The following is a 22749-nucleotide window of genomic DNA, read 5'->3' on the forward strand; positions in this document are numbered from 1 at the left end:
AAAACAAAGCAAAATAGGCCCAGGCTCTGATGAACTTGTTTTTAGGCAGGGCTGTTTGTTCTGGCACAGGATGAATGTGAATCCGGTACAGCCGGCTGCCGGCTGTGAAGCCGGTGAACGAGGTGAAGCTGGGCAGACCTTCACCCGGCTCTGATTTTACCGGGACCACAGAGGTTTCCAGAGGCTCGCTCCTGGGCGGGGCTCCGCAGAGGTCGGGAAGATCAGGCTCAGCCCTAGCACCTCCTGCCAAGGCCCCAGAGATGACAGGGACGGAATCTCCCAGCCAAGGACGGACGGGCACCGCCTGGGAAGGCAAGACCTGCCTGATCTTCCCGGATGAGGCCTTTGAGAGAATAAATACGTCACCAAGTCCTGATTTTGCAGCAGCTCAGACCTGGCCTCGTAAGTTAACTGCTCATTCCAGCTCCATTTGAAAACCAGAGCGCACAGCCAGACCTGGGGGCTGCACCTAAGGCATTCTGCTTCTGAGCTACATTCTGAGCCCTGTTATTAAACCTTTTGAGTTTTTTTTTTTTTTTTTTTTTTTAATGTGTGGTACTAGGGATGGAACCCAGGGGCATTCTAACTCCCAGCCTCACTCTCAGCCCTATTGTTTATCTTTTTTTTTTTTTTTTTTTTTTGTGTGTGTGTGTGTGTGTGTGTGTGTGTGTGTGTGTGTGGTACTGGGGTTCCTGGAGATCCTTCTACCTTCAGGCTACACTCCCACTCCAAGACCTATTTACACACACACACACACACACACACACACACACACACACACTCCCAAGCGCGAGGATTACAAGCGTGCGTCACCACGCCTGGCGCCTGGCGTTCTATTGTTTATCTTGAAACAGGGTCTCACTGGGTTGCAGAGGGCCTTACTAAGTAGCTGAGGTTGGCCCTGAACCTGTGATCCTCCGGTCTCAGCCTCCCATGTACTGGGATTAGAAGTGTGCACCACCATACACAGCTTTGAGGGTTTTTTTGAAACAGGATTTCACTAAGTTGCTGCAGCTGGGCTCAGTCCTGCGATCCTGGCTTGACCTCCCAAGTCCTTTTTTTTGAAACAGGGGTCTCAAGTAGGGAACGCTAGCAGCCAGGGTTGATAAGGTACTTTTGCCTTTGAGGAAACTGAGGCTTCAAGAAGAGAATTGAAGGAATTTGCCCACAGCCGTGATCATGGGAGAGGAGCAGAGGACCTTGGCACACTCTGTAGAAGAGGACATTCGCTTGTCCAGGGCGCCACTGAGAAGGTTCTTCTGCCCCACACGCTGCCTTTCTGGCATTCTCAATCTGACACACTTTAAGTTCTGCCCCACACTTGAATAGGGCAGAAACTAGGCCTGCAGGGCGCTGAATGCCATGAACTAGGCGGCTGATGACTGGGCGGCCACGCTGCGAGTGCTGCGGACGCGCTGTCGCTTCTCTGACACTTGACAAGAACCCAGGGTGGCTGGGAGGAGGAACTGGTCATCGGGTGCAGACGCAGCCCGCAGCCCGGGCCTGGCTGCCTGTGGCCTGACAGGTGCCCTCCTAGGGGAGGGGCCTTGCCGAGAGCCCCACCCCACCCCGCCTCAGCACCAAGAGGATTGCATAAGCTGGATGAGAACCAAAACATAATCCTCATTAATCTTTCAGGTTCTCGTCCCACTTATTAAGCCAGTACCTGGCACGTAACCCCGAGCCCTGTGGCCAGCAGTGATACAGCGAGTGCAACTGGGCTCTCCCCCCCCACCCACCCAGCGTCCTGGGCTTGCCAGCAGAAGGCTCCTGTTGTATCCATGAGCTTTCTGTTAAGTTGTGGGTGTGACCGGGAGCCCTGACACCTGCTCTGGAAAGCGCCAGCCGGTGGTGTGCGATGTGGGATGTTCTGGGGAGCAAGAGCCAGTGTCAGGAAGCTGAGTTGAGGGGAGACAGGCCAATGCGCCCTGGGCTCTCTGCTGTCCAGCAGTCTGGCCTGGGGTATGAGGGAGTCTGGGCTCACCTCCCAGCCTTGTAGGAAGGGGAGCTTGAGAAGGCAGTTGGCCGGGAGGGGAGAGCGCCTGGGTACTGGGCTCCCCTGCTCTGCCTGCCTGGGCAGGCCTTCATTCATCCCTGGCCGCCTTCCCCCATCCTGTCCTGCATCCCTCTCCAAGAGCAGCTGCCAAGGCTAGAAAATCAGGACAAATAACCTACATCGATCCATCTCTGTCTGTCCTGAGGAGGACTAGGAAGGAAAGAATCCTACCTCGCCACTGGCCCTTTTTCACATGCAAATCAAGGCCTGGGTTGGGGCTAGGGCTGGGGCTTGGGCTAGGTGGGGAGTCCAAGGTGGAGCCAGAGGCCATCTGCAGGCCTTAGGGGTCCCCAGTGCTGGTCCCGGCTGCCCCGTGGTGAGGCCAGGAGGGTGTTGCTGTCCTTGGCCCTGGGGCCGGGAGCCGCGTCCTTGCTGCACCTGCTGGCCCGGGTGGACAGCCTCCTAGTGCCCACTGCAGCACACTGTGAGCCCGAGGGCGGAGTCGGCCTGCCTGGATCTGCTGGGGCTCAGCTCGGGAGCTCAGGAAAGCAGGGTCCTGGCCATGTGACGGAAAGAACTGCCGCAGGCGCCAGTCAGAGACGTGGGTAGGGGTTTATTTGGGGAAAAGGAAGAAATACACATTTAAGAGAGGATGCCGGCCACCCCAAGAGGGAGGAGGAAGGCGTTTTGGGGAGTTCAGGTTTTTTTTTCCTTGTGGTACTGGGGATGGAACCCAGGAGCATTCTGCCTCCATGCTACACCCTCAGCACTATTTTTTATTCCATATTTTGAAACAGGGTCACACTGAGTTGCAAAGGGCCTCACTAAATAGCTGAGGCTGTCTGCAAACTGCATCCTCCGGTCTCAGCCTCCGAAATGCTGGGATGACAAGATACACCACCACGCCCGGCCCAGGGCTCTTTTCTGATAGGGGACTTCCTGAGGGGTGGGCTAGAGGAGGTCTGTGAAGATGCTCTCTGTCCCTGGGTCCTCAGGCTGATCGGGTCCTCGCTAGCTGATTGGCAGATAAGTATCGTGTCTTGTTATCACTGCACTGGGCGATTCTAGTTTCTTTTTGTCAGCTCTGGGATCTCTAGATTCCCCAGGAATTCGGGAGAGTCAGGCCTGGGAAGGATGGCTGGTTGTGGATAAAGGCAGAAGCCCTCCAGCGCAGGTTTTACGCTGAAGTTCCAGCTTACCTTTCCTTCCTGTCTGTCTCCTCTCGGCCTCCCTCTGTCCTCTGTCCTACCACAGGGCAGTGGGTACACCCTGCCTGGGAGTGAGCAGGCCTTGCAGGGTGGCTGGAAGGGCCGGCTGGGGGCCAGAGGCCTGGGGAGCTAGCCTGGCCCGGAAGCCAGCTCGCGTGCTGGCCGGCCACCTTCCCCTCACTGCTGGTGCCTGGCTGGCAAGAGCTTAAACAAATGGTCACAGACACCTCCAAGCTCTGTCCAAGGGGACAGGTGGCGCCTAAGAAGAGGGCCCTCGATGCCCCTCAGCGTCTCTGCAACACACCATTGAAACAGCGGCAGAGAATGTGTGAGGCCGAGGGCCTCTGGGCTGGTCCAGTAACGAGCAGGAGCAGGGAGGGAAGTGTCCCCAGCTCCGGGGACAGGTCAGAGGAGGGCCCAGTGGCCTTCCTGGCTGGCTCTCCAACCCCCAGGCAGAGGAGGTGGTGGGTCAGAGGTCACCTGAATTGCTGGTGACCACAGCAGGGTCACCTTAGGTTGTCACCTCTGACACCCCCAGTCACTTCACTGTGTGTGTGTGTGTGTGTGTGTGTGTGTGTAAGAGAGAGTGAGCGCTTGACCATGTGAGTGGGAGATGGAGCCCAGGGGCATTCTACCTCTGAGCTATTTTATGTTTGTTTTGAAACAGTGTCTTGCTAGTCTCATTGGTCTCCCTACTTACTGAGGCTGCCCTTGAACCTGTGATCCTCTTGTCTCAGCCTCCCAAGTGCTAGAATTATGGGCGTGGGCCACTGCGCGGCTCCACTCACCCTTGATATCCCCAGTCACACTAAGAAAAATGGCGAAGAGGATTCCTTTTCCTCCCTCTGCAGGTGCCCCAACTTCTAGGCACCAAAACCAGACTGACTCCTGTCGTCCTGGGAGTTCGTCCCTGATGGGAGACCCTTGAACACAGCCTTTGCGTCTAACCTGAGCTGCCTCCCAGAAGGGAGGTTTCCCCAGGCCGAAGGGAGCTGCCGCCCCTCCCCAGAGGCTGCCCATGCTGCACTCGCTTCCTGGCACACAGGAGACTGTCAGAGCCACGGGGTTTTCCTTTCCGCTCTCGGGTTCATTGAAAAGGCTCACGTCCTCTGAGCGGCCAGCAGCCGGCGGAGGCGTGGGGGCCCTGCGTGAGGGCACCTCTGCCGCCAGCCCGGCCAGCAGGATGTTAGCGGCCACGCAGCAGTGTCTAGTGTTTGTTCTTGGTTTTGTCTTCAGCCATATAGAGAGTATGTTTTATACAGCTCTAGTAGGGGCAAAAAGTTTAAGCAGACTCATCCGGAATCGTTTTTGGAAAGGGAACATTTTCAAGCATTTTTTAAATGTAAGAACCCCCTGTCGCAGGCATGGTGGCGCACGTCTGCATTCTCAAGGATTGGGGGCTGACATAGGAGGGTCACAGGCTCACAGCCAGCCACAGCAACTTAGCAAAAACCCGTTTTCAAAATAAAAAACACAAAGCCAGGTGTGGTGGCACAGACTTGTAATCCCAGCATTTGGGAGGCTGAGACTGGAGGATCGCACAGGTTCGAAGCCAGCCTCAGCTACTTAGCGAGTTACTCAGTGAGACCCTGTTTCAAAATTAAAAAATAGGTCTGGGGGTATAGCTCAGAGGTAGAATCCTCCTGGGTTCAATTACCTCCTCCCCAAAAAAGCCCACTATGGTGGTATTTTCAGGGCCTTACTCCATCGTAGCCCATGAGCAGTGCAATATTAAAGCACACCTGTTTCTCCACAAGGATCACTTATCCAAACAACAGCAGAAAACGACGGAAACAGCCAGGTGTGCCGTCCGTTGCCTCCACCTGCTCCTCTCCCCCCAGGGCAGAACGTGACTGTGAAAGCCGCCCAGTGCCCCAGATTAGCGTTTAGCCCTGCTTCCTTGCCACCCCGCGCCCGTGTGCGGAGCCGGCCACACCTGCTGCTGTCTCGGAGCGGAGTGGTCCTCTTCATAGCCATCCCTCTGCAGGTCCTGGGCACCAGATGAGGCGGGAGCTGAGCTCCAGCTCCTCTGTGTCTCTGGAGCCCAGGCTGAGGGTTCAGGCAGCCCTGCGTGGTGCCAGGGGAACCAGGCCCCTCGTGGCGCTGGGTCACAAGCTCTCAGACAGCCCGGTACCCTCGGTTTCCTGCAGACTGGGATCTTCCCAGCTGCCCTGGCTGTGGCCGTTCCCAGAACAATGGGCTGCACTTCCTGCTCTGGGTGGAATCCTCTGACAGTGCCCAGTCATCCCCAGCTTGTGCACTCTGGGGCCCTGGTGTCCACTGCAGTGGACGTGCAGTGACCCCAGGCGAGCAGAGAAGTGCGGGACCTTCCCCTCTGCGCCTGACTTCAGGGCACCCTGGCAGCAGCTCAGGCGTGCAGCCGAGGGGTGGGTGGTGCCTCCAGGCTGTGGGGCCCCACTGTGTCAGCTCCTTCCTCTCAGGGCACTCCATGTGGCCTCAGGAAGGCAGCGTTTTCATTTCTGGGTCTACAGTAATCAAGCCACGTGTGGATTCCGTGGGTTGCTTATTTTTACTATGCCAAAAGAAATGGCAAAAAAAAACATACATTTGACTCCAACCTCGGGGTGCGGGGTTGGAGCTGATTCTCCAAGCTTTGGGCTTGGGGGAGGGACCTGAAGTCCTTGCAGCCCGCCCAGGAGTAAGGGCGCCCCCTGTGCAGGAAGAGTGTCCTCTCCTCAAGCACCCTACTTTTTTCCTATAAATGTTACAGGACAGGAAGAATGGGGCAATGAGCAGGTACGCGCCTGCTCCTCGCCCAGGCTCAGGCTCCTGGGGCTGATGGGTGGCCCGGGCTTGGAGGACCAGCCCCGGCGTGTCACTTAGGACCCGGAAGAGAAGCGCCGTCTTTGTGACCCTGAGCTCCAGGGAAGAAGGCGCTGCTGTGCCGTAGAAGGTGTGAAAACCTGCTAAGCAACCAACGTTAGAAACAGGTGCTTCTGCAAACCGGGTGAACTAAGTGCGAGCCTTAGCGAGCGTCCGTTTCTGGAAGGCGCACTGTGACAGCTGGGGTCACCCACTGCTCCTGCTCCTCTGGAGCGGGGTCTGCAGGACTCGAGAAGTGCCAGGACTTACCTTGTGGACCTCTTGTGTATCGCTTTGTCGTAAACAGCGTAGCACAGTTTAGAAAGAGAAGATCAAAGTCCCCACGTGCCATCGGGGACAGTTCATTCAGTCATAGCCGTACACTGAGGTGTAGCTCATCCATCTAGAAAAAAGTTTTTATTTAAACCGGGCATGGTGGCGCACACTTGTAATCCCAGTACTTGGGAGGCTGAGACAGGAGGAGCACAGGTTTGAGGCCAGCCTCAGCTACTCAGTGAGGCCCTCTGCAACTTCGTGAGATCCTGTTTCAAAATAAATACAACCGTGCTGGGGGTGTAGCTTGGAGCTAGAGTGTCTTTGGGCTTAATCCCCAGTACCAAAAAAAAAAAAAGAAAAAAGTCCTTAGGAACTGCAGGAAGAACTCCAAGACATTTATATTATAACATGGGAAAGCCCGATGCTGAGCGCACGCGTGGCTGGCCGTGTGCAGATGGGGACATGGCGGGTGCGCCTGTGCCGGCCTCTGAGCAGAGAGTGTGGAAGGACACGCGAGAAACCACCCGGTAACGCGGGGTGGCGGCGTCTGCAGGGGCTAAGAGCTGGGAGGCAGGGCAAGGCTGCTTGTTCTCAGTACTGAGGAATTGAACCTGGGGCATTCTACCTCTGAGCAACACCACCATCCCTGTTAGTTGATATTTTGAAACAAGGTCTCACAAAGTTGCTGAGGCTGACCACAAACCTGGGATCCTCCTGTTTCAGCCTCCCAAGTACTGGGATACCCCTGGGGTTCAATCCTTAGTACCCCACACACAAAAATGAAACAGGGTCTTGCTAGGTTGCCGGGAGTCTCACCGCGTCGCTAAGGCTGTGCTTGAACCTGTAATCCTCCTGTCTTAGCCTTTCGAGGACTAGGATTACTACATGCACCACCACACCCAGCTGAGGCTCTGTTTCAAAATAAAAATAAAATAAGAATAAAAAGGACTAGGGGTGTAGCTTGGAGGTGAAATGCCCCTGGGCTCAGTCCCTAATACCAAGAAAGAAAAGAGCTTAGGTTTAGCCAGGCTGTCCCTGTCAGGACGGAGAAGGGCGTGGGAGCTGATGGTTTGTTGAGTGTCGCTGCAGCTGGGTAGAGCCAGGGCTCAGCCACCAGGTGCCGCTCTCTGGTGGTCAGGTCTGGCTGGAGACCCTGGCTGCCCACGGGGAGGGGTGCTGCCCGCGAGCCTCCCTGTCTGCAGCGGCGGCTCCTGGAGAGCTACTTTCTGCCTGAGACCCAGGCTCCTCACTCGCACACAAAGGGAAGAGCACCCAAGACCCGGCACAAAAGGTCCTTGCCTGGCTTCCTTGGAAAAAGCACCGAGTGAGCTCATCGTCCCCGGCCCAGGAGGAGGGCAGGCCAGTGAGGAGGCTCCTCCTCTTGTCTGGGCTCCTGGGCGGGGGCTCGGGTCTGGCCTAGAGCGCCCAAGGCCAGATGGCTGGAGCAGGTGGTCCATCGGGGCGGTGCCCGAGCAGTGGGTGCTCTGAGGCGAGCTGTCTCCGCTGAGGAAGGGCAGGTCTGCTCCTCCCGTCTGGCAGCCAGAGGGCTTCCGTGGGGGCATGCGTCTGCCACCTTGGCTCCCAGGAGGTCCCCGCGTGCGGTGCTCTCTGAGCCCAGCTCCAGCCCGTCCACACCTCCGGCCAGGCTCACACAGTGTCAGTTATCTGCTGCGTGCTCAGGATTTGCCAAGCACGACTCCAGGCACTTGGGGTCTTGCATGGGACAAAGCTGGCACCGTCTCTCCCCCCAGGGAACCTAAATCGTGGCATGAGCAGAGGTGTGCCAGGTCTGGCTCACTGTCGTGCCCTCTCCCCAGTCTCCGCCTGGGTGGGAACAACACAGATATCCAGCCGGGGAGGCTCTCCGGCTTTCCTCGCAGCTGAGCCAGGCTGCCAGCTTCTCTTCTTGTGAGAAGGTCGCTCCTCATGCCTTCGGGGAGGCCAGGGGATGCCCTTGCTCTTCCAAGCAGCAGAGGGTGCTGAGGCCGTGTGGGTCGGCGCTGGTCCCGTTGGAGGGAACCACGGCAGGCGTGAGCATGACCACCTCTCCTGTTCCTCTGTTTCAGATTGAGAAAATCATGAGCTCCATTGGAGAAGGGATTGATCTTTCTCAGGAACAGCAGAAGATCTCAGGTACGGTGCCGTCAGCGTTTCCCCAGCTCCGGGCGCGGGCCTTTTTAAGCAGGGCAGTGAGCAGCGCGGACACCTCTGCTCCGTTCGCTCAGGACCCCCACGCCTGGACAGCGTGTGCCGCTGCTGCTAGAGACACGCCCTGAGCATCCCAGGGAGGTGTGGGGCCGAACTGGAGGCTGCCGTTGTGTGTGTGACGCGGGGCTGAGCCCAGGAGCTTTCTGCCTTTGAGCTACGTCCCGAGCCCTGTTTTAACAGGCTCTCATTAAGTTGTCGAAGCCCTCGCTAGGTTGCCGAGGCTGGCCTCTGGCCTGCAGTCTTTCTGTCTCGGCCTCCCAAGTACTGGGGTTACTGGTGTGTGCCACCATGCCCAGCTGAGACGTCCTTAAGTGCCTCTGAGAGCAGCCCTCCGCCCTCCTGGCACGCACAACCCTAGGCGTCAGGAAGGAGACTGAGGCTGGGACGCCCGGCCGCGAGGCTGTCCAGGACTGGCCTGGCAGCCTGCCGTACCTCGGCTCCTCTGGGGCTTCTGGGCCCCAGCAGGGCAGGGCCGCGGGGCCTCAGAGCCCTGCGTTAAACCTCAGCCTTGGGGTCCTGTGCATCCTGACTCACATCCCAAGCTCACTGAGCCCCAGTTCTCCACCTGCAACGTTTGCTAATGGTACTGACCCCAAAGGCTTATTGCGGATAAGTCAGGTGTGTGACCACTGAGCAGAAGCGGCTGTCAGTAAGTGGGGTGCCATTTTTCCCCATGAAGCTGCGACTAGCACCAGGGACCCTGGAGAGCAGGGCGTCCTCTCCTCTGGCTCCTTCCCGCTTCCCATCTGGGCTGCTGGAGCCCACGAGGCATGTGGCTGTTTCCAGGCAGTCACTCGAGCTCCCGGCCCCCACTCACTCTGTTCCAGGCTTTTCCAAGGGTCAGATGTTTGGTTGGGACTAAGACAGAGCCTGGCTTTGGGAACAGTCAGGGGTGGGGCCGAGAGAACCCTCGGACGCCCCCCGGTGTCCAGAGAGCATGTCGGAAGCCACTTGCCTGTGCCAGGCAGTCGGGGAGGAGGATCCTGGTCCTCAGGGTTAGCCTTGAGCCTCCCTTGCCACCGTCCCACCCCCAGGCCTTGCCTCTGTTCTGTCTGCACCGCAGGGTGCCTGGACCCAGCACACAGTCTTGGGGTATTGAGCCGCCCGATACCCAGCTTAGGGGATAAGGAGCAGGTGTGGGGGCATCTGAGCAGAGGGCTCACCAGCCTCCACAGAACCAGCCTGCAGTGTCTGCACTGCTGCCAGGTGAGGAGAGGCCAGGCTGGCTCAGGCCGCCCAAAGCCAGGCCAGGCGGGCTCCTGCGCCCTTGTGTTTCAGGACCAGACCCGGGAGGAGGGACCTGGGCTGTGCCTGGGAGGAGGCGTTGGCCCCGGCTGGCTGACCTGACCCACACAGGGCTGCCCAGAGTGCCCAGCCTCACAGAGGGGCCTCCCCTGCAGGACAGGACCCCAGCACTGGAGCCGCAGGCCTGGCCGGGGGCCTCCGGGGCCCTGAGCTACCGGCACTGCTGCCAGACATCTTTTACAAGGAACTTGTCCCCACCAACTCCCAGGAGTCCAAGAGGGAAGCCCCCCAACCATGGGCCCAGGCCCCTCCAGCTTCTTTAGCAAAGCCTGTTCTGGCGGGCAGGAGAGACGTGCTGGGCTGTCCCTTGCTAAAGCCATCCGCTGTCCCTGAGGAGTCTCGGTTAAATGTGGGGTCCTTCTGTAGAATCCCGTCTTTGCTGGCGCTGTTTACCGCCTATCAGGTTCAGAGGGTGACATGTGGTCCCTGGGCACATGTGGATGCTGGGGTCTGATCCTGCTTCCCCTGGCCACTCCGGTCCCTAGCCGTGCTTTCCTGGGCTGTGCGTGGCTGGCTCTGGGCGTGGTCCGCGTGTGATGGGCCTGGGCCTTCCTGTGATGCGAGGTCCCTCCTGAAGTGGGCGTGGGGCCATTTACCTGTGGGCTGCGCCCTGGGCTCTGGTGTCCTCCGGCCCTCGTCCTGGCTGTTATAGATGCCGTGAGGTTGTAGGAAGACCTCCCTGGTCACACACACACACACACACACGCGCGCTCAGATCGCCCACATCAGGAACCTGTCGTCTCGCCCTTGAGCTGCGCTGCAGTCCCCTCCCTCAGCAGCGCAGAGCAGCAGCTCCTCCTGCCCCATTCAGATCCCTGATGTATTTCCGAGCATGGAGGGGGAGGGGAGGAAGGGGAGGGCCGGACGCCGTGAGAGCCAGCGAGGTCTGTGGCGCGGGCAGCAGGCTGCGTGGCGCCCTGGAGCCTTTAGACAAAGCATTCCGTTGCGGTCCTGTAGGCGCACACAGCCGCTGGCAGCAGGCAGGACCGCACGCAGCTGGGGATCGCAGCAGGAATGAATCAGCAGCGGGGCCCCTGGACTTGAGGGGCATTCACAAGCTGCCGCGGAGGTCCCTGGAGCGGTCTCCCATTCAAGGGCAGGGGAGCCCCGGGCTGGGCTCAGGCACCGCCGCGCCCACATCCAAGGCCGCCCGGTCTGCGGAGGACAGAAGAGAGGGGCGGATGCTGCCACAGCGGGTCACTGGGTTCCTTTAGAAAGCCCAGCAAGCTGGCCTTGTCCTGCTCTGAAGGACAGAGTGCCGGGAGAGACAGGACGACTTCCACGGAGAGTTGGCTGGAGGTGATGCCTGGAGTTGCGCGCTTTCCTGCCCGCGCCTCTTCTCCCTCCTCTCACCTGTTCTTGGCCGGGAGAACCAGGGAAGTAGGCGGGGGCTAAGGCAGTGGCTCTGGACCCCCTGCTGCCAGCAAGGGCTGAACTTTGTCCTCCCTGCGCTACCGCTTGCCCTTGCCGAGAAGCTCAGCAAGTCAACGCCCTCCCTCCCCGAGACCCAGAGCCCCCAGCACAGTTGTGTTACCACACAGCGGGAGAGCCGCGGGGGGCGTGCTCGACCTCAGCCCACGGAGGACCGGAGGACCGCGTCCTTTTTCTTTTATCTGGTCGGGTTTTGTCTTCTTTAGTCAAGAGCTGAATCTGCCTGCCTGCTTTCCGCCTGGGCAGCAGGCAAGTCACCACTGTGGGAAGAGGAAAGTGACTGCCCAGCCCCGGGAGCCCGCCCCGCCCAGCAGGGCCGCTCTCCAGACAGTGCGGCAGCAGGGCCAGCGGCACTGGGGACGACCCCTGCCCGGAGCCCCTGAGCAGCGAGCGCAGCGCCGGCCCAATGGTTTGCTTGTTCCGGGACTGCTGGGGGGAGACAAGTAAAGGCGCCTCTCCCCCGACGCGCCCATCCCTGCCGCTTGCCCTGCATGTGCGGGTCCAGCGCCGCCTGGCCCTGGCTGTGCACCTGAGCCCCTCGGCTGCATGAGGATGTGTGCGTGACCACCATTGGCTGCGAGGTCGCAGAGCTTGCCCCTCACCACGGCCGGCCGGCCGGGGGCTCTGGAAGTTGCATGGATACGATCAGCTGCGGGCGGCGGGCGGGCATGCCTAGGAGCTCCCCGGCCCGATGCCCGTGGGCACGACTCCGTAGCCTCAGTGAACGCTGATGAGGAGTTGACGGAGACTGGGGGCTGGCCTCCCCCACCCCTTCCCCCCAAGTGAGGTGTGCATGTGCCGCGGGGCCCAGCGCAGCCGGCACGAGGGGTGTGAGGGCCGCAGCCGCCGGGCTGGCCAGCCGGAGGGCCCAGCACGGCCGGCCAGGAAGAGGAGCCGCAGCCTGCTGCCTGGCCTCTGCCCGCACTCAGCGCCCCGTGGTGATGATGATGTGGCAGTGCCACCTGTCCCCGTCCGAGTGCCGCTGCTGCCGCCTCGGCGGGCTGGCCCTGCTCAGGCGGCTGCCCGCCCCTCTCTCGCCAGGTGCGCGCGTGCTGGAGCAGAGCGTCGGGGAGTGGCTGGAAGCGCTGGGGCTGCCGCAGTACGAGAGCAGGCTGCTCCTCAATGGCTTCGACGACGTCCGCTTCCTGGTGAGTGCCCAGGCAAGGGCGCCAGAGGGTCAGATGGATGGCGGGAGACACTTGAAGGAGGGTCGCCGCCTCCGGCAGCCCTGGGCAGGCTCCACGTCCTGCCTCAGCTGCACCAGGAATGTCCTTGATTTCCCCAGACTTTGCTGTCAGTGGCCGGCCCCCGAAGCTGGCACGGGGACAGGCCGAGCTGGTTTGGAGGACCTTCTCAGGTGTAAATCTTTGCTCTCTGGCAGGACACAAAGGGCCAGAAAGCAAAGCCCAGGCGTTTTGCTTTTTTCTCTGGCTCCCTGGGGAGCAGAGTCCCTGCTTAGATCCAGTGTCCTCTCTGGGTGGCCAAGCAGTGGCCCTCACCTGGAAGCCCTAAGTCGCCTCTGAGCCGGTGCCGGCCCCCAGAGCAGGCGCCTGCCGTCGCGGGGCCCTGGCCTTGCGGGCTCGCTCCCCAGAGGTCCCGTGGCTCACGCTCGCTCGGCAGTGCCTCCCGGCCTCCCTGGTGTGCGCACTGTGGTTCTCGTCTCCACGTGGAAGAGCTGAGGTTCTGAGGTAACGTGGCGCGCTCGGGGTCACTGCTGTGCCTGCAGAGTGGGACGCGCCATGTCACCCCTCTTCCTCTAGGCAGGGCGGTGATGGGTGCAACCACACACACACTACCTCTGCTTGAGGTAGCCTGGAGCTTGGTTTGAGGTGAGCATGGCACGCCTTGCTTCCTGGAAGCTCGTTTCCGCTCCTCAGTCTTTGGGACAGGCCTGGGCCCATGTCCAGTCGCCCACCCCGCTGAAGCAGGTCTCTAGGCTGGGCCACCTGCCCTGCCACCCAGGGTGAGGGTCGGCCAGAGCTCCTCGCCTGTCCCTGGGGTCCCGCTGACCAGGCTGGGTTCGGTTGCTGCTCAGAAAGCCGGCCTGCAGCTTCCAGGAGGGACCCTGACCAGGATAGCCCCCTCACCGCGAGCTATCCCCCTCCCCAAGACAGACAGTGAGGTCCGCGGCAAAGCACTTCTGCAAAGCCAGCTGCAGGCAGTTGTTCATAGCTTTACAAACCTGAAGCTGTAGCCAGGTGGCGTGGCGCATGCTTGTAATCCCAGCACCTCCGTGGCTGAGGCAGGAGATTGCACTTAAACCTGGCCTCAGCAAGGCCCTCCACAACTTGATGTGTGAGAACCTGTGCCCAAGTAAGAAATAAAACAGGCTGGGGTATAGCTCAGAGGCAAAACATCCCTGGGCTCAATCCCAGTACTGTAACACAACCACACGCGCGCGCGCACACACACACACACACACACACGATCTTTATGGGTTTTGGGTTTTTTTGTTTTGTTTTGTTTTGTTGTTTTGGTGGTACTTGGCTTCCTGGAAACCCATCTACCTCCAGGCTACACTCGCAGACCCATTTTTATATTTTTATTTGGAAACAGGGTCTCTTAAGCCAGCACAGCTGGCTTCGAGCCTGCACTTTCCTCCTGTCTCCACCTCCTAAGCGCGGGGATGACAAGTGTGCACCACCACACCCAGTGATCTTTAAGTTTTAAAATAGCAATTACAGCCGGCTGTGGTGGAGCACGCTTGTCATCCCCGCGCTTGGGAGGCAGAGACAGGAGGATCACGCAGGTTCAAAACCAGCCGCGCTGGTTTAGGAGACCCTGTTTCCAAATAAAAATATTAAAAAAGTAGGTCTGGGAGTGTAGCCCGGAAGTAGAAGGGCTTCCAGGAACTCCAGTACCACCAAAATAAATAAATAAAATGGCAATTGCAATTTATTTTTTTCTTTTTAAAATTAGACTGGCTGGGTGTGGTGGCACACGCTTGTAATCCCAGCATTTGGGAGGCTGAGACTGGAGGATCATGGTTTGTGGACAGCCTCAGCTACTTAGGCCCTCTGCAATTTAGTGGGACCCTGTTTCAAAATAAAGAATAAAAAATAGGGCAGGAGGTGTAGCTCGGAGGTCGAATGCCCCTGGGTTCTATCCTCAGACCCTCAAAAATAAATAGATAGATAAACTTAGGCTGAGTGTATTGATGGCTTTTGTGACCTAGCCCTCACTAGGCAGTCCTTGGGGAGGATGGCCAGCTGGGGTGGAGATGGGGCCAGCCTGCTGGCGGGGATGGCACCCTCAGCTCTGAGGGGCCAGTCCTCTGCATACACCTCATCATTAGACTGGCCGAAGATAGGAAGTGGGGCGGCCCCAGCTGCTGAATACCCAGCCCTGTACTACCCCAGTGTAGTAGAGGCTGGGCCCATGGGTCCTCAGCCCTCCTCTCCTGATTTTGGCAAGGTTTCCCAGCTCCTAAATAGCCCCAAGACTCCTTGGAGCTGCCTCCTGTCCCTACCCGGCCGGGGGCCTGCAGGGAAATGTGGCCCTGGGCCAGATGTCCACACCTGAAGGGCCCTCAGCATGGGTGGTGGCCCTGCGGTTCAAGTGCACCTGGGCCGGGCGTGCCACTTCAGCCAGGTAGCCATGCACGGCATCCTGGGTAACTGCATGTCAGCCAGCAGATAGGCCTTGAGCTTTAGCAACCAGAAAAAAGAGGAAAGCCCAGGAAGGGGACGTTTTTGTGGTTCCTCTGTGTGTGGTGTAGGCCCCATCCTAACTGTGGGGTAGCCCCATGCCTCTTGGTTTTCAAAGGCTACGGATGTTTTCCCTGGAGACACCCTCCTAGACGTCAAGGAGCTCCAGTAGGCCAGGCTCCAGATGTGGGAACATCTAGAAACCATGGTGTTTGAGAAAGTGGCGCTGTGGGGCCCCCTCGGGCCAAGGGCCCTGGGTGTCCTGGGGTCTGCTTGTCTTCCCTAGTCCTGAACCCTTTCCCAGTAATCTCTGCCCTGAGTTTTTCCAGTGATGAAGGCACCACAGCATTACAGCGTAGCAGCCCTGTAAGCTTGGGTATGGTGGCCATGCCTGTAATCCCAATCCTTGTGAGGCTGAAACAGGAAGATCACAGGTTCAATGACAGCCTCAGCAACTTAGCGAGGCCCTGTTTCAAAATTTAAGAAAAAAAGAGCTGGGGATGTAGCTCGAGGGACAGTGCCTCTGGTTACGGTCCCCGGTACCAAAGCACCAGAATCATAGCCTGTTTACCCCTCGAGCTCCCACTCGCTGGGCGTTCTGTACATTGCATCAGGATCTTTCCTGTGACTGTTGTTTCTTGTTCCCGGCTTTGCTCCTGGCCACACGGAACACGTTTTAAGAAAAGCAGAGACGACTGTCAGGGTCTCCTGGGTCGTGACGGTTGAGCCCCGCAAGCCAGCCCCACGGCCTGAGCGCCGCGCTTTCACCTGCGGGCAGGAAGAGCCTTTGGCTGGAGCGCGGGGCCTGCCGGCCCTCCAGCGTCCTCCAGAGCCGGGGCAGGCGTGGAGGCGGCTCCCGGCCTGCCAGCTCGCGCGGCACGGAGCGTCCACAGGAAGGGCTTCCTCGGGAGAAGGACAGGGCACCTTTAATCAGCAGGACAGAAGGGCCGTGGTTGGCACGTGCCCCTGAACACAGCCAGACTGCAGAAGGGGGGCCGCGTAAGCAACACGTCCTGAGGCTGGAGGGGTCCATAGACAGGTGCTTAAGGCGTGCTGATGCCAGGAAACATTCTCTTTGGAGTGTTGAGCGCAGGAATTGAGACGCGAAGGTCTTTCACGAAGAGCACGCGCACAGGAGCCGTGGGGGAGTCAGCCAGGCATCTTGGGGTTGCTCGGGCGGCTCGCTGCTTCTCCCTGGCGCGTAGGAGCCTGTCTCCAACTCTTGCCTAATGGACGCGGAGCAGAGGAGCCGTCGCCAGGCCGTTTCCCCCCCTGCAGAAGCAGCGTGGCCACAGAGCAGCGAGTGCCGGCCGCCCGGACCAGGCTGTCTCAGCTGGGGCCGGGAGGGCCAGAGGCAGGGGCGCCATCCACGAGGAGGGGCAGGACCCAGACACTCGTCCTCGCTGTCCAGCCTCGGAGCTGGGACTTGGGAAGATTCTAGAAAGAAGAGGCAGCTGGGGGCTGGAGTCTGCCCATGGTGGGGGAAGAGGCAGCTGGGGTGCGTGGAGTGGGGGCCTTGGAAGCTGTGGATGGGGGAGCCTGAGGGCGCTGAGCCTCCTGGAGTGGGGTCCCGTGCAGCTTGGGCCTCTGGAGCAGGGCTGCGAGCCGTGCGGGCCAGGGGCTTCGTGTGCACCGTGGGCCAGTGTCCATGGCACCCAGCTAAAGTTGTTTTGTTTTTTTTGTTTTTTTTTTTGTCATTTTGGAACTGGGGATTGAACCTGGGATCTGCACTTGAGTGCACTTGAGGCCAGCGGTTTGCCACTGAGCTACATCCTATCCCCCAAACTTTGAGACAGGGTTTTGCTTAATTCCCAGGCTCGGCTCCAACTTGAGATCCTCCTGCCTCGGTCTCCCAAGCAGCTGTGGTAAAGGCGTGTATTGCTGCACTCAGAGTTAAGTGCCACAGGCAGGGAAGTGTTTGCAGCCCATGTGTGGTATATGCCAAAAGCAGGCCCAAGAAACCATACACACACACTATAATCTGTTTGCTAAAAACTTTTTAAAAATAATAAAGCTTAGAAAATGTACCTAAATGGTAGAAGTGATCCCAATTTTTTTTACAGTACTGGGGATGGAATCTTTACCCAAGGATACACTGGCCCTTTAAGTTTTTATTTTGAGACAGGGTGTCGCTAAGTGGCCCAGGTTGGTCTCAAATTACGACCCTCTTTCCTCAGCTTTCTGAGTCACCGGGATTACAGGTGTGAAGCCCACACCCAGCATCAGTCTTACCTTTTTATCAGAGTGGAGCCAAATGGCCCTGTTTGTGACGGAGGTACAATGGCCTCCCTCTACATTTTTCCTGGTGTTCTGTCATTTTCAAAACTTTCTATGGCCAGGACCTGCCCAGGACCCTGTATCGGTGGCTCAGGGCGGCTGTGTCCCCCATGCAGCCCGGCAGAGCCTGGCTGCCATGTCACGCGCCCTCTCCCTTGGGCCCAGGGCTCCTTGTGGCAGGCTCAGGAAGCAGCAAGTGGCTGTCCTCTGCTGCTCTGGCCAGTGGAGGCCAGAGGACGGCCCTGGCTTAGCTCAGCCCGCCCAGCCAGGGCTCTCTCATGCAGCCTCCTCGGGCAGCTGAGCCCATCACCAGCTGCCCATCTGTGGTGGCTGTGACTCCCTGGGGAACCTGGGCACAGGGCACTCGCCCTCACCATAGGAGGCTGGGATCTGCTTCCCAGAAAAACACATCTGCCCACAGGGCTGGCACTGCCGGCTGGGCCTGGGCTGTGCTGGCCAGGTCAGCACCCAGCACGTCCCAGGAACGCGCAGTCTGGGCAGACTCATCGCAGCCCACCTGCCCACACCCTCTCAGTGCCCGTGGTAAAGGAGTTTGTGTGCGCACGCACGTGTGTTACTGGGGATTGAACCCATGGATATTGTGCCTCTAAGCCGCACACGCAGCCCTTTTTTACTTTGCAATAGGGGCTTGCTAGGTGACTGAGTCTTACTACATGGCTGAGGCTTGACTGGGATCACAGGCGTGCATAGCACACTCGGCTAAGAGGATTCCGTGTGGGCCGTGAGAGGCTGACCTGGCCCGAGGCGGCGCCAGTCCGGGTCCATACTCCTCTCGCGCCCTGCAGGGGTCTAACGTGATGGAGGAACAAGACCTGCGGGAGATAGGCATCAGCGACCCACAGCACCGGCGGAAGCTGCTCCAGGCTGCGCGCTCCCTGCCCAAGGTGAGTGGCCCCGGTGCCGCCCGGCCTGGCACCCGCCCTGCGCCAGAGAGCCCAGCAGGCACAGTCCTGACCCATGGCCTCCTGGCTTGGGGACCTGGTGCCACAGGCCCAGCCGTCACCAGAGCTGCCCACCAGGGCAGTGTCTTTCCTGACTCACTGTGCCAGGCTGGGGGAGCTGGCCCTGGGACCCTTCCACTGGTGTTTTGCAGATCCCTTCTCTGGGTTGCTCTGCCTGCGAGGCCTTCCCCGACCCACAGGGCTCTGGGGGCCAATGGAATGGGCTGTGCCCAGGGAGGACTTGGTGCCGAGGAGCCCCAGCCCTGGGGTCACCCCCAGCTGAGTTGGCTTCGCCCGCAGGTGAAGGGTCTGGGCTATGACGGCAGCGGCCCTCTGACTGTGCCCGCCTGGCTGGACTCTCTGGGGCTGCAGGACTACGTCCACTCCTTCCTGTCCAGTGGCTACGGCTCCATCGACACTGTGAAGAGCCTCTGGGAGCTGGAGCTGGTCAATGTGAGTGTGTGCGCCCGGTGCCCCCCAGCCGCGGCCGGCAGCCGCTGACCGCCGCCTCCCCCTCGTCCCAGGTCCTGAAGGTCCACCCGCTGGGCCACCGCAAGCGCATCATCGCCTCTCTGGCGGAGCGGCCCTACGAGGAGCCGCCGCAGAAGCCCCCACGGTTCTCCCAGCTGAGGGTGAGTGGGCGGGAGGCCTGGGTGTGACCCAGTGGGCAGGAGAGTCTGGGCTGGTTACCTAGAGATTCATGGCCACCATCTACATTCCAGGGTGCTTGCGAGGCCCCAGAACAGAGAGATCCGTTTAAATATAAGATGGAAATAAAAGCAGTGGGTCCCAGGCTCAGCTGAGGCTGCTCGGGTGAAGCCCAGCCCCACCGTCCCGGGCAGGCAGGGCTTCGAGGCTGTGGACCGGCGCTGTGGCTTGACAGCGGGACTCCCAGCAGGACAGCCTCCAGGCCCTACCAGGCCTTCGGAGCTGGGCTCCTGCAGCAGGGTGGGCAGGAGGGCCTGCTGTCCTCACCTCTTCTGCATGAGGGAGCTGAGGCCTCAGGCTGTTCTGGGTGCAGATGTGAGGGGGCGTGGCCTGGCTGCTGCCCATGGACCAAGCACCGTGCCGGTGCCATGGCGCACGCCTGGGGTCCTAGTGCTTGGGAGTCTGAGACCGGAGAATCACAGGCTTGAGGCCAGCCTCTGCAACTTAGCAACACCCTCAGCAACTTAGTGAGACCCTGTTTCAAAATAAATAAAATAGAAAACCGGGCGTGGTGGGCGCGCTTGTCATCCCAGCACTCGGGAGGCTGAGACAGGAGGATCGCAGTTCACGGACAGCCTCAGCTACTGAGTGAGGCCCTCTGCGACTCAGTGAGACCCTGTCTCAAAGAATAAAAAATAGGGCAGGGGGTGTAGCTCAGAGGTCGAATGCCCCTGGGTTCTATCCCCAGACCTGCCAAAATAAATAAATAAATAAATAAAAATAAAGTAGAGCTGGAGGTGTAGCTCAGAGGTAGACGCGCCTGGGTTCAAGCCCGAGTACAAAGACAAAACAGTAAAGCTGGTCCCCTGAGCCTCTTCCTCTACGGCCCAGGCCAGGGAAACCTAAAGGTGGCAGATCCTCCCGTGGCACCCTCAGCAGGCCCCGTGCCCGTGCCCGCGCCCTCCGCGCAGTGTGCCCATGTCGGGGGCCGCTGCCCGCGCCCTCCGCGCAGTGTGCCCATGCCGGGGGCCTTGGTGTGCTCTGGATCCCGACGGAGCCTCCCACTGAGGCCGGGCTGTGGCTGGTGGGGTTCACCCTGTCTCTCCTGTACAGTGCCAAGACTTGCTCTCCCAGACCTCCTCCCCGCTGAGCCAGGCTGATTCCTGCACCGGGCGGTCGGCCGACCTGCTGCTGCCCCCCGGGGACACGGGCAGGTGGCGGCAGGACAGCCTGCAGGGCCCCATGGCAGCCTCCCGGGCGGAGCGCGTCAGAGTCCAGGTAGGCAGGCGGCCGCGGCCAGGTCCCCGGGCCCCGCTGCCCCACGCCCAGCACTGCCGGCTCCAGCCCGTCCTGGGCTCTGTGTGTCACTAGTGGGGCCACTCTGCACCCCGGCGCCCAGGCATCCCAGGAGATGCTGTCCCCTGCCTGCAGAGCACGGGCTCTCTGCTGGCCCCACGCCCCCTGGACTGGACACCCCTGCTTACTGGTCCCCCAGACGACGCACAGGGCCTGGCTTGGGCCCCAGATTCGCTGGGACATGCCCCTCGCCTTGCCCTTGCCCCGTCCTGGGCCTGCATCCCTCCACTGTCAGGAGCACCGTGGCTTCACTCTGTGCCCCCTGCCCGCCTGCCCACCGAGACGTGTCCCCAGTGGGCCTTTGCCCTGCGCGGGCTCACGTGTTGCCAGCAGCAGAGCCCGAACCTCAGTGAGCCGCATCCATGTCACTACAGCCTCCCCTCTTGCGGCATGCAGCTCCTGCCCTGCCAGCCTCCCCCGGAAGGCTGCACTTAGACTGCATCCAAGCCAGGGGCTGTCCTGGCCCTGGCCCCTGCGCGGGTGGCCGCCCTCTGCTGCAGGGCCTGGCTGGGGCCTCTGCACACACTCTGCTGGGTCAACCATCTCCTCCAGGGCCCAGACACCACGGAGCCCGGGGCTTGGGTCTCACTGCCCGGTCTGCGGCCTGGCTTCATGGTGCCTCCTGCCCCCACCGACCCTGACCTCACTGAGGTCAGCCCTGAGCTCCCCTGCGTGTCGTGCAGGAGGAGCCCCAGGAGGCCAAGCTTACCCTCCGGCCGCCCAGCCTGGCCGCCCCCTGCGCCCCGGTGCAGAGCTGGCAGCACCCACCCGAGAAGCTCATCTTCCAGTCCTGCGGCTATGAGGCCAACGTGAGTCGCTGGCCCTGGGCGGTATCTCTGCATGAGGGCGCCCGCCAAGGGCGCTGCGGGGTCACCAGGGAACGCCAGTTCCTGGCTGGGGCAGAAGGGCTGTGGGGTGACGGCTGCCCAACTGCGCTCTCCCCAGTACCTGGGCTCCATGCTGATCAAAGACCTGAGAGGGACGGAATCCACACAAGATGCCTGTGCCAAGATGCGGGTAGGCCGCTGCGGGCGGGCCCGGGGAGCGCTGTGGGAAGTGGGGCTGGAGCCAGGCCGGTGTTCTGAGGACCGCCTCGTCTCCTGCAGAAGTCCACTGAGCACATGAAGAAGACCCCCACCATCGTCCTGTCCATCACATACAAAGGCGTCAAGTTCATCGATGCCTCCAACAAGGTGCGCACCCCATCCCAGTCACCGCTGCTGCTCGCCAGCCCGGGCCCCAGGGCTCCCCCGCTGGAGACAGCCCGTGGTTGCTGGGAACGTTTTATTGCCTTAGTTGCTGCAGTCAAGGGTGGGGCCCAAACCCCAATTCAGCAAGGTTAGCCACGGCCTCGTCCCCACTGGCAAAAAGGGAGCTGAGCTGGAGGCTGGAGAGGAGGCGGCGGGGTCGGAGTCGAGAACCCTCTCCCCACAGAACGTCATCGCGGAGCACGAGATCCGCAACATCTCCTGCGCCGCGCAGGACCCCGAGGACCTGCGTGCCTTTGCCTACATCACCAAGGACCTGCAGACCAGCCACCACTACTGCCACGTCTTCAGCACGGCGGACGTGGTGAGCAGCGGCCCCAGCCGGCCTGCGGCAGGCTTCTGGTTCGCGGGAAGTCCAGCTCCTTCCGGGGAAGACTGAGCAGAAGGCCTGGGTGGCTGGCGGGGGTGCTGGTGGCAGGCGCTCTCCAGTGGAGTCATCCTCCCTCCGAGCTACCTTCCAGCGAGTGTGTGTGTGTGCGTGTGTGTGTGTGTGTGTGTGTGTGTGTGTGTGTGTGTTGCTAGGGGTGGAACCCAGGGGCTTTCTTCCTCCGGACTATACTCCCAGACCTATTTTATACTTTATTTGGAAACAGGGTCTCAGTAAGTTGCTGAGAGCCTAAATAGCTGAGACTGACTTCAAACCTGTGCCATCCTCCTGTCTCAGCCTCCCAAGCACAGGGATTACAAGAGTACGCCACCAGGCCAGGCTCGCCCTTTTTGTTTTGAAGCAGGCTATCAAGTTCTCAAGGCCTTTCTTGAGCCTGCAATCCTCCTGTCTCAGCCTCCCAAGCTCTGGGATTTCAAGCATGCGCCACCACGCTGGGTTCTGGCTGGGTGTTTCTTGGGTTAGACGAGGCCTCTGTCTCCCGGAGGCCCCTTGCTGCCTCCACAGGCATCCCCTGGGTGGCAGCGCCCTCCTTGCAGCGGGTTCTCTCTGGCACATCTGTGGGAGGTAGCTCCTTCTAACACCTGCCCACGTGGGCGGGTGGGCAGGAGCTGGCGTCCTGTCTCTGCTGCCCTCAAGGAAAGTAGCCATTTCCAGTCTCTGTGGCTCCTAAATGCACGGGGCAGAACCAGGTGTCACTTGCCAGGCGTGGTGGCACACGCTTGTAATTCCCACGCTTGGGAGGCGGAGACAGGAGGATCGCGCTGGTTCGGAGCCAGCCTTGCTGGCTTAAGAGACCCTCTTTCCACATAAAAAAGTTTAAAAATAGGTCTGGGAGTGTAGCCCGTGGGACTGTAGCCCGGAGGTAGAAGGGCTTCCAGGAACCCCAGTACCACCAAAAAAAAAAAAAGAACCAGGTGTCACTTACCTGCCCGACACGTGCTCTGGGCCAGTGGGGC

At 60.2% G+C, this 22749-nt stretch overlaps 1 protein-coding gene across 2 annotated transcripts in view; it reads left to right on the forward strand.

The window, feature by feature from the left end:
* ANKS1A (ankyrin repeat and sterile alpha motif domain containing 1A) overlaps window positions 1–22749 on the forward strand; it is a gene marked incomplete at both ends in the record, with an annotated part of 134613 nt that overhangs the window by 110898 nt on the left and 966 nt on the right. For both annotated transcript variants that reach the window (XM_080710033.1, XM_080710034.1), the window contains 10 exons: window positions 8370–8436; window positions 12289–12395; window positions 17978–18076; window positions 18434–18586; window positions 18658–18765; window positions 19895–20059; window positions 20821–20946; window positions 21083–21154; window positions 21244–21330; window positions 21572–21709. In XM_080710033.1, the coding sequence (XP_080566159.1) occupies window positions 8370–8436; window positions 12289–12395; window positions 17978–18076; window positions 18434–18586; window positions 18658–18765; window positions 19895–20059; window positions 20821–20946; window positions 21083–21154; window positions 21244–21330; window positions 21572–21709 (1122 nt within the window). The remainder of the gene's footprint in view (window positions 1–8369; window positions 8437–12288; window positions 12396–17977; window positions 18077–18433; window positions 18587–18657; window positions 18766–19894; window positions 20060–20820; window positions 20947–21082; window positions 21155–21243; window positions 21331–21571; window positions 21710–22749) is intronic.

Source organism: Muscardinus avellanarius, assembly GCF_963383645.1.
Source record: "Muscardinus avellanarius genome assembly, chromosome: 14".
Taxonomy (NCBI): Eukaryota; Metazoa; Chordata; class Mammalia; order Rodentia; family Gliridae; genus Muscardinus; species Muscardinus avellanarius.